This window comes from Urocitellus parryii, chromosome 3, assembly GCF_045843805.1.
Source record: "Urocitellus parryii isolate mUroPar1 chromosome 3, mUroPar1.hap1, whole genome shotgun sequence".
In the NCBI taxonomy this organism is placed as follows: Eukaryota; Metazoa; Chordata; class Mammalia; order Rodentia; family Sciuridae; genus Urocitellus; species Urocitellus parryii.
The window spans coordinates 96,156,992-96,168,352 of NC_135533.1; the positions used below are offsets into that span (position 1 = coordinate 96,156,992).

Below are 11,361 nucleotides of genomic sequence, written 5' to 3' on the forward strand. Positions count from 1 at the left end.
TTTATTTATTTATTTTTTATGTGGTACTGAGGATAGAACCCAGGGCCTCGCACTTGCTAGGTGAGCGCTCTACCACTGAGCTACAGCCCCAGCCCCCCAAATCAATCTTTGAAGTAGCCAAAAGGACCGCCCAAATTAATATTACTACCTTCACCACCATCTCCCAGCCCTCCCTAAGCCCTTAAAATACTCCAATTTTGAGAAGCGGCTGCAGCGCGCTGAGAGGAGGCAGAAGGCAGATAACGAGAAGCCGCTGGGTGGGCACCATGGCCGGGATCACCACCGTCGAGGCGGTGAAGCGCAAGATCCAGGTTCTTTTTTTTTTTTTTTTTTTTTTTTTTATTGGTCGTTCATAACATTAATAGTTCTTAATACATCATATTACACGGTTTGATTCAAGTGGATTATGAACTCCCGCTTTTACCCCGTATACAAATTGCTGTATCACATCAGTTACCCTTCCATTGATTGACATATTGCCTTTCTAGTGTCTGATGTATTCTGCTGTCTGTCCTATTGTCTACTATCCCCCCTCCCCTCCCCTCCCCTCCCCTCCCCTTTTCTCTCTCTACCCCTTCTACTGTAAATCATGTCTTCCATTTGTATTCTCTTGACTTACCCCTCCTTACCTCTTATATGACATTTTGTATAACCCTGAGGATCGCCTTCCATTTCCATGCAATTTCCCTTCTCACTCCCTTTCCCTCCCACCTCTCATCCCTGTTTACTGTAAATATTCTTCTCAAGCTCTTCGTCCCTACCCTGTCCTTGTTTACACCCCTTATATCAAAGGAGTCATTTGGTATTTGTTTTTTAAAGATTGACTAGCTTCACTTAGCATAATCTGCTCTAATGCCATCCATTTCCCTCCAAATTCTATAATTTTGTCATTTTTTAATGCAGAGTAATACTCCATAGTGTATAAATGCCACATTTTTTTATCCATTCATCTATTGAAGGGCATCTAGGCTGGTGGAAAAACATACCCTGCTCATGGATAGGCAGAACTAACATCATCAAAATGGCGATATTACCAAAAGTTCTCTATAAGTTCAATGCAATGCCAATCAAAATCCCAACAGCATATCTTGTAGAAATAGATAAAAGAATCATGAAATTCATATGGAATAATAAAAGACCCAGAATAGCAAAAACAATACTAAGCAGGAAGTGTGAATCAGGCGGTATAGCGATACCAGACTTCAAACTATACTACAGAGCAATAGTAACAAAAACAGCATGGTACTGGTACCAAAACAGGCGGGTGGACCAATGGTACAGAATAGAGGACACAGTAACCAATCCACAAAACTACAACTATCTTATTTTTGATAAAGGGGCTAAAAGCATGCAATGGAGGAAGGATAGCATCTTCAACAAATGGTGCTGGGAAAACTGGAAATCCATTTGCACCAAAATGAATCTGAATCCCTATCTCTCGCCGTGCACAAAAGTTAACTCAAAATGGATCAAGGAGCTTGATATTAAATCAGAGACACGGCATCTGATAGAAGAAAAAGTTGGTTATGATCTACACGCTGTGGGATCGGGCTCCAAATTCCTCAATAGGACACCCATAGCGCTAGAGTTAACAAATAGAATCAACAAATGGGACTTACTCAAACTAAAAAGTTTTTTCTCAGCAAAAGAAACAATAAGAGAGATAAATAGGGAGCCTACATCCTGGGAACAAATCTTTACTCCACACACTTCAGATAGAGCCCTAATAACCAGAATATACAAAGAACTCAAAAAATTAGACAATAAGATAACAAATAACCCAATCAATAAATGGGCCAAGGACCTGAACAGACACTTCTCAGAGGAGGACATACAATCAATCAACAAGTACATGAAAAAATGCTCACCATCGCTAGCAGTCAGAGAAATGCAAATCAAAACTACCCTAAGATACCATCTCACTCCAGTAAGACTGGCAGCCATTAGGAAGTCAAACAACAATAAGTGCTGGAGAGGATGCGGGGAAAAGGGCACTCTTGTTCATTGCTGGTGGGACTGCAAATTGGTGCAGCCAATTTGGAAAGCAGTATGGAGATTTCTCGGAAAGCTGGGAATGGAACCACCATTTGACCCAGCTATTCCCCTTCTCGGTCTATTCCCTAAAGCCCTAACAAGAGCATGCTACAGGGACACTGCTACATCGATGTTCATAGCAGCTCAATTCACGATAGCAAGACTGAAGATCCAGGTTCTGCAGCAGCAAGCGGATGATGCCGAGGAGAGGGCTGAGCGCCTCCAGCGGGAAGTTGAGGGAGAAAGGCGGGCCCGGGAACAGGCTGAGGCTGAGGTAGCCTCCTTGAACCGAAGGATCCAACTGGTTGAAGAGGAGCTGGACCGTGCTCAGGAGCGCCTTGCTACTGCCCTGCAAAAGCTGGAGGAAGCAGAAAAAGCTGCTGATGAGAGTGAGAGAGGTATGAAGGTTATTGAAAACCGGGCCCTAAAAGATGAAGAAAAGATGGAACTCCAGGAAATCCAACTCAAAGAAGCTAAGCACATTGCAGAAGAAGCAGATAGGAAGTATGAAGAGGTGGCTCATAAGTTAGTGATTATTGAAGGAGACTTGGAACGCACAGAGGAACGAGCTGAGCTGGCAGAGTCCCGTTGCCGAGAGATGGATGAGCAGATCAGACTGATGGACCAGAACCTGAAGTGTCTGAATGCTGCTGAAGAAAAGTACTCTCAAAAAGAAGACAAATATGAGGAAGAAATAAAGATTCTCACTGATAAACTCAAGGAGGCAGAGACCCGCGCTGAGTTTGCCGAGAGATCGGTAGCCAAACTGGAAAAGACAATTGATGATTTGGAAGATAAGCTGAAATGCACCAAAGAGGAGCACCTCTGTACACAAAGGATGCTGGACCAGACTCTGCTTGACCTGAATGAGATGTAGAGCTCCCCAGTCCCGCCCTGCTGCTGCTCCTCCCTCTGACCCTGACTCCGCCTGAGGCCAGCCAGCCCGAAGCTGACCTTGAAACTGAGGGCTGATCTTTTAACTGGAAGGCTGCTTTCTCCTTTCAACACCCCCTCAACCCCCTACCCCCCTTGTCTTTTTCACCAAACTGTCTCTGCTTCTTCCCAGAGATTCCAGCTGGGCTAGAGGCTGAGCACCTTTGGGAACAGCATTTAAGGGAATGTGAGCACAACGCAAAGTGTCTTTAAAAGCATGTTGTGATGTACACATTTTGTAATTACTTTTTTTGTTGTTACAGTAACCATTTGTAAAACATTCCAAATAATTTCATAGCTCTGAAGCAGCAATCTAATTCCCTTCTCACTTTTGGAAGGTAACTTTCCAGCCTAATCCCTATTGCCCTCTCCGTAGAGGAGGAAAAGAGGAATGGGCCTGCCTTACTGAGAGCCAAACAGAGCCCAGGGAAAGACTCTACTATGGCAAACCTCATTGCTCTGTGCAAAGTACTGGCCAAACCAGAAAGGTGATTCCAAGAGGAGTTAGCCAAAAAAACAAAAACCTTGCTATTCAGGTTTTGTTTTATTTTTAGCTTTAAGGTATCTTTAGACAACTGTATTCTTATTTTTTACTTTTTTTCATCAGAAATGACCAAATTAACATGGTGAGACCTCTGAGACTTTTTGTTTTTCTGGTGCTGGGGATTGAACCCAGGGCCTCGTGCTTGTTCGGCAAATGCTCTACCACTGAGCCATATTCTTAGCCCTGAGACCAAATTTTTCTCCCATCTCTACCCACTTCCCAAGTGTTCACAGAATGGATCATGGGCCCCTTAATCTTGCGTGACCACTTAATTGCTCTCCTGCTTGCTTGAAAAAAAAAAAGAAAGAAAGAAAAAAATTATGTTTTGGCCACTGATTTAGCCATATGAACTCATCTCATCACCCTTTTCTGGGTCTGAAGCTGCTGTATCTAAAAGTGCCATCTCATTGTGCTTTGTATCAGTCAGTGCTGGAGAATCTTGAATAGCTTATGTACACAACTTTTTAAATTTTATATTATTTTGAAACTGCATCTTTGGGGTGGGGTACCTGGCCATCTCGTCTGGCTGTGAGAGTCCTGCAGTCTGGGCTGGCAGTGTGCTGATCTTTCAAAGTTTCTTTCCCAGCCCAATCCCCACTTTTTTAGGTGAGGTTTCGTGAGGTCTGTTAGGTGTACATCCTGCAGCTTATTGGCTTAAAATGTATTCTCCTTTGTTGTGGTCTCTTTGGGGCCAGTTGGGAGAAAGACAAACAATAGTGCAACTGTTTTGATACTGAATATTGACAAGTGTCTTTTTGAAATAAAGAACCAGTCCCCTCCAAAAAAAAAAAAATACTCCAATTTTTGTTTTTCCCATAGTACTTGTAATCATCTCGTATAACTAAATAGTTTAGTTACGTAGTTTAATTTACTTAGTATGTTCATTGTTTGTTATCTGTCTCTTCCTACCAGAATGCAACCTCCTCGAAGATAGTGATCCTTATTTGATATTCTTTTTGTAAGTCCCCCAAACAGTGCCTGAAAATGAGTATGGAAGATGCTCAATAAATGTTTGTTGCCTAAATTAATGAATGAAGTTTGGGGGCATACTGGTTAGGATTGCCAGATTTAGCAAATAAAAGTATAGGAGTTTCATTTGAATTTCAAATCAACAAAAAAATGTTTAGTATATCCCTAATATTTCATGGTACATTGTTACACTAAAAGAAGAAGAGGAGGAGGAAGAATAGGGAGAGGAGGAAGAGGAGGGGGAGGAGGAGGAGGAGGAGAAGGAGAAGGAGAAGGAGAAGGAGAAGAAAGAAAGAAACTTTTTGTTTGTCCACCTGAAATTCAAATTGAAGTCATCATCCTGTGTTTTTTCTGACCACCCATACTGGTTATAACCACAAAAATAATAATTACCATTTTGGATTGAACAATTTACAGTATTCCAAGCACCGTGTTATAGGTTTACCCACATTTAATCTATGCAACACTGCCAGGAGATACGATTTAGCTTCTTTTGCAAAAGAGGCAACAGCAGCAGAGAGAGGCTAAATCCCTAGCCCAACACCACACAGCTAGCAAGTGGGAAAAAGAAGATAAAAGACCAAGTCTGTCTGGACTGAAAGATCTAAAAGCAGGTTCTCCTTACCCTAGCTGCCCTCGCATTTGCCTGAGCAACTTCATGGTACCTCTCTATTTATTCCCATCATTACTGTGTCACTCCTAGCACCTGCCACAGTGGTTTTTTACCCTTCCAATCTAATACTCTCAGAACAAAGCATGATAGCCCCAATTGCAAATAGAAACCACCACAATACTTCCTTCAGCCACGGATACCTACCACCAAGCCCCAGCCCAGACCTCTAAGAGAAAGCAGGGACCTGCCCAGCTTGAGACAAATTCAGTGTCTGGAATCCAAAGGATGCTGAACCTTTTCAATAAAACTATTGTAAGTCATATCAAATCTTCTCTAAGCCAGAAAGAAAGACATGAAAAAGTTGATTCCTTGTCTGTGAGTCAGAGTCCCTCCATCTGAATATCTATTGGTTGAATATCTATTTAGTTATGCACCAATGGGACACTTTTGATAGGGGCTGCTAAGAACATCACACATAAACTGAAACTTCCCTTAAATATGGTTAATAAATAAAATGCTACTCATTTGACGTTTGTGTATACATTGCTCTTCTCGGGAAGTCAGGTTGTAACAGAGATTATAAAACTAGAATGCTAACAAGACTGGGTGATAAAATCTATGAGTCAGATGGACCCAGGAAAGCAATATAAGCATAAAGATAAAAAGTAACTGGCACTTGGCCTCAATGACAGGGATGACAGGGAGTGGTAGATTGGGGTGAATGGAGAATGTGTGCTTTATCTAAAGGACAAGACTATAGCTCCACCCTGGCCTACTGTCAATGTGTGGGAAGACAGGGCCAGTGTTAGCAGGTCTACTTTTCCAAAAATAGTGAAAGTCTTTATTTTATGTGAATTATCCTAACTTATAAATATTGGCAACAATTTTTCAAGTTTAAATATACAGAGACCAAAGAAAATCTACCCAACACCATTGTTTTGTTTTGTTTTTTAACCTCTGAGTATTAAAAACTAGACAATTTATAAAGTGTGACATCCAACAACTCACTTTTCATCCTTTAAGTAATTTGTTTATTTGTCCATCTGCCCAGCTCTGGGATTTCAGGGGACATATCTTACTCATTGTTGAACATTCAGGACCTAGATTCAGTATATACTAAGCAATCAACAAATATCCACCAAGTTGAAGTACAATATGACCACCAGCATTGGTCCCCTCATGGCTGTAGTCCTTGGAAACCCTCAAGTGAAAACAGATGGGCATGGGCTCCAGATATATGGGGAAATGTATTGACCTCATGATGTATACCAACAGCTCAGGAGTAACTCAAGCAACATCTCAGGTCCAACCCAATATCTTCTTTAATCCTCTTCCTTTCCCCATCTTCTATCATCAATGCCATCAGCTTTGCATAGTGAGGACCTCTATCAAGAAAAGGAAAGGGAGGATTTGGATATTTTATTATTGACCAATAAAAACATTTATTTATTTTTTCTTTTGTAATTGATTTAAAAAAAATAAATGACAGCAGAATGCATTACAAAAATTCTTATTACACATATACAGCACAATTTTTCATATCTCCAGTTGTATATAAAGTATGTTGACACCAATTCGTGTCTTCATACATGTACTTTGTATAATGATGTCCATCACATTCCATCATCCTTGCTAATCCCCTACCCCTCCCTTTCCCTCCCACCCCTCTGCCCTATCTAGAATTCATCTATTCCTCCCATGCTCTCCCTCCCTACCCCACTATGGGTCAGCCTCCTTATATCAGAGAAAACATTCGGCATTTGTTTTTTTGGGTATTGGCTAACTTCACTTAGCATTATCTTCTCCAACTCCACCCATTTACCTGCAAATGCCATGATTTTATTCTCTTTTATTGCTGAGCAATATTCCATTGTTTATATATGCCACAATTTTTTTATCCATTCATCCACTGAAAGGCATCTAGTTTGTGAATTATGCTGCTATAAACATTGATGTGGCTGTGTCCCTGTAGTATGCTGTTTTTAACTCCTTTGGGTATAGACCGAGGAGATACATACTAGATCAAATGGTGTTTCCATTCCCAGTTTTCCAAGGAATCTCCATACTGCTTTCCATGTTGGCTATACCAATTTGCAGTCCCACCAGCAATGTATGAGAGTACCTTTTCCCCCACATCCTCGCCAACACTTACTGTTGTTTGTATTCATAATAGCTGCCATTCTGACTGGAGTGAGATGAAATCTTAGAGTAGTTTTGATTTGCATTTCTGTAATTGCTAGAGATAATAAGCATTTTTTCATACATTTGTTGATTAATTGTATATCATCTTCTGAGAAGTGTCTGTTCAGGTTCTTGGCCCATTTATTCATTGGGTTATTTGTTGTTGTTGTTGTTGTTGTTTTTGGTGTTTAGCTTTTTGAGTTCTTTATATATCCTAGAGATTAGTGCTCTATCTTATGTGTGAGGGGTAAAAATTTGCTCCCAAGAAGTAGGTTTTCTATTCACCTCACAGATTGTTTCTTTTGCTGAGAAGAAGGTTTTTAGTTTGAATGCATCCCATTTATTGAGTCTTGATTTTAATTCTTGCTCTATAGGAGTCTTATTAAGGAAGTTGGGGCCTAATCCGCCATGATGGAGATTAATTGAGCACTTTATATGATTCCATATTCTCTCCTGTCTTAGCATATCAATTATACTTTCTTTAACTTATTAGTGGTTGCCCTGGAGTTTGCAAAATATATTTATAATTAATACAACTCCACTTTCAAATAATATACTGTTTCACAGGTAGTCAATTATCCTATATTCCCAATTCTTTTATTAAATACCAATACCATTCTTTCCACTCAGTCATATGTTATGCCAACTAAATACATTGTGGTTGTTATTATTATTTTGAGCAAACTATTTTCTGTTAGATCAATTAAAATGAGAAAAATAAAATATCGTATATTATTTGTATTTTATTTATTTATTCTTAACATTCTTTCTGAGATCTGAGTTTCTGAACCAGAGTATTTTTCCTTCTTTCTGAAGATGTCTTTTTGTTTGTTTGTTTTTTTCTGTATCAGAGATCCAATGCTGGATCTCACACATTCTAGTTAAGAACTCTACCATGGAGCTACATTCCTATATCCTTCTAAAATATATTTTACATTTCTTGCAAGATAGACCTCCTGGTGACAAATTCCAAGTTTTGTTAGTCTAAGAAAGTTTATTATTTCTTATTCAATCTTGAAGGATAATTTCACTACATAAAGAATTCTAGGTTGGTAGTTTTCCCTTCAGCCTTTTAACTTCTCCATTTCACTCTCTTCTCATTTGGGTCATTCCTGAAAAGAAGTGTGATATAATTCTTAACTTTCCTCCTCTATAGGTAGGGTATTTTTCCTCTCTGGATTCTTTTAGCACTTTCTCTTTGACTTTGATTTTCTGCAGTTTGAATACGATATGTCCTCAGTGTGAAGCATGAATGACAAGACGAGGTATGAATCCAGATTTTGAGCCTCCTGAATCTGTGATTTTGTATCTGTAATAATTTCAGAAGGCTCTCAGCTACTATTACTTCACATATTTCTTCTATTTCTTTTTCTTTCTTTCTGATATTCCAATTACACCTATATTGCACATCTTGTAATTGGCCTATAATTCTTTAATATCCTTTTTCATCTCTTTTCATTCCTTTTTCTCATCACTTTTTCAGTTTGAGAAGTTTCCATTGACATATTTCCAACTCCTTAGTTCTTTCCTCATCCATGACCCAGTCCACTAATGAGCTCGTTAAACAAACTCTTCATTTCTGTTACTAAATATTTTTTATTTCTATTATTTCCTTTTGATCGTTTGTTTGTGTTTTCACTTCTGTTTTCATTCACTCTTTTTGCACGTTGTCCACTTTTTCCTATAGAGCATTATTTAGGTTTGAGCTGATTAAATTATGAGCCATGTAACCTATCAGTCTATCCTAGTATGAATGGATGGACAGGGTAGTAACTGTAGGCAGGTGGGACATGGCCGGAGGAGGCAACATGTCACTCATGGCATGTCCTGGAAGAGTTCACCTTCCCTTCCCTTCACCCTAGTGGGTTACGCTCTACAAAAATAGTTTTCCTTGAGAGAAGGCATCATTAAGGAGAACAGAGAGGCCAGGGTTATTCCAAAATGGTCACTTTCCCCTCCCCCAGCATGAGGAGATTTTTCTCCTCTCTTCAGGGTAAGAATCTAATGGGGATTCTGGAGTAAAATTGGAGAAACTATAAGTTCCTCCCTTCCCCAGGACTGAGAGTTTTTAACCCTCATGCTTATCCCCACTCAGCCTCTAGTAACTCATCTACTACCGGTTACAGTGTTCCTTTTGGTACAGGTTCTAGTCTGCTCTGGTGAGTTGTAATGTCTTCATTTCCCTGTGTCTCCAGTTTTCAGAGCAACAATTTTCCCTGTGAGTTCAATTCTCTGATGGATTTAAGAAGAGTGGTTGATTTTCAGTTTGTTCAGCTTTCTCCTTCTTGTGAAGATAAGAGTAATGGCTTCTAAGCTTTTTACATGTCAAACCAGATGTCAATGCACCAATTGTTATTAAAAGTGGGTAAAAGCTTCAGATAACTCTCAGGGTCTATTTTGACATCAACTTATATCAATTCAAATACATGCATTGCCTTGACAACATCCAGTATTCAAATGTTGATTCCCAAATTCAATAAATCCCATGTGATCAATACATATACCTATTTCCAATAAACAGGTGATGTTGTGGTACCATATGAAGTTTGAAGTAAGAAGGCTTCAGTTAAGATCTCAGCTGTATCACATAATAGTATTACCTGAGCAAGTAACCTACCTCTCTGAGTTTAGTTCCCCATCTGTGAAATAAAGCAATAAATAACACCTATTTTACTTATATATGTATTTATTTATTTTTATATGTATATACATGTATGTGATATAGAGATATATGAGAGAGAAAGAAGAATGGTGTATGTTATGGCTCAGATCTGGATTGTCTCCAAAGGCATTGAAGCCTTGGACTCCAATGTAATGGGTGATATACAGTAAGGCTTTGGGGAAGGGATTGGATCATTGGAGTGCTGATCTCATCAGTGGATTAATCCATTGATAGCTGAATGGACTACTAGGAGAGATGGTGGAAGCTATGGGAGGTGGTGCCAGGTTGAGGGGAATAAGTCCTGGGGGACATGTCTGTGGAGACTGTAACTTTTCCCTAGCCCCTTTGTCACTCCCTCTCTCTCTGTATCTTGACTACATGAGGTGAACAGCTTCCTCTACCATGACCCCCCCGCCATGATGCTTTGCCTCACCATAGGCCCAGAAACAATGGAGCCAGTCAACCATGAGATGAAGCCTCTAAAACCAGGATCCAAAATAAATCCTTCCTCCTTTAAGTTGTTTTTCCTCAGGTGTTTTGATCACAGAAAAGCTGACTAACACAATATGTGTATATATTTGGAGGCTAAAAAAATAAAATTCATACAAAACTGATGTACCAATGACAAAATGCCATCCTATGGACATCTAATTATTACACGTAAGGCATTTGTTTCCTTATTTATAGTTCTTTTTATAATATCTTTTAATTTCATAAAGGAAGATACACACAAAAGTATTGAATAATCTTAAGGGATTTAAATACAATTTTTTTCAAACAAATATTTAAATTTTGTACAGATTATTAGAGGTAGAGAAAACATAATATAAGGAGAGAAAGTTGATTGAACTCTCTCAAAATTAATTTGGGTTCACCAGGGGAAAATGCACAGGTTCAAGCACAAGTCACATTCTCTCCAAGGATGGCAGTCATGTTACCTCTCAAAACTACCACATTGAGCTTTGGGTAAAAATTAAAACATAGAACACTGTCACATGAATTATTGCAAATAAGATCTCTACTTGGGGGAGCATGGGAAGAATAGATGAACTCTAGATGGGGCAGAGGTGTGGGAAGGGAAGGGAGGGGGCATGGGGTTAGAAATGATGGTGGAATATGATGGACATTATTATCCAAATTACATGTATGAAGGCATGAATTGGTGTGAATATACTTTGTATACAACTAGAGATATGAAAAATTATGCTCTATATGTGTAATAAGAATTGTAGGGCTGGGGATAGAGCTCAGTTGGTAGAGTGCTTGCCTTGCATGCATAAGGCCCTGGGTTGGAGCCCCAACACCAAAAAAAAAAAAAAAAAAAAGAATTGTAATGCATTCCACTGTCATATATAAAAAAATTAATTTAAAAAAAGATTTCTACCTTATGAAGTCAATTAATGTTTTTAATCCAAATGCATAATT

The 11,361-nt window shown here is 39.2% G+C and overlaps 1 protein-coding gene across 2 annotated transcripts; it reads left to right on the plus strand.

Moving 5' to 3' along the window:
* The first annotated feature begins 266 nt into the window (after positions 1-266).
* Positions 267-3,026, plus strand: LOC144253997 (tropomyosin alpha-3 chain-like). Of its 2 annotated transcripts, none has more exons than XM_077796793.1 (2): positions 267-311; positions 2,210-3,026. In XM_077796793.1, the coding sequence occupies exons 1-2, from the start codon at positions 267-269 to the stop codon at positions 2,909-2,911; spliced, it is 747 nt and encodes a 248-aa protein (XP_077652919.1). In that variant the 3' UTR covers positions 2,912-3,026. The 2 variants fall into 2 exon arrangements, with proteins under 2 accessions (XP_077652919.1, XP_077652918.1); XM_077796792.1 differs by lacking the exon at positions 267-311 and having other exon boundaries at positions 2,214-2,296; positions 2,431-3,026.
* The last annotated feature ends 8,335 nt before the right edge of the window (positions 3,027-11,361 follow it).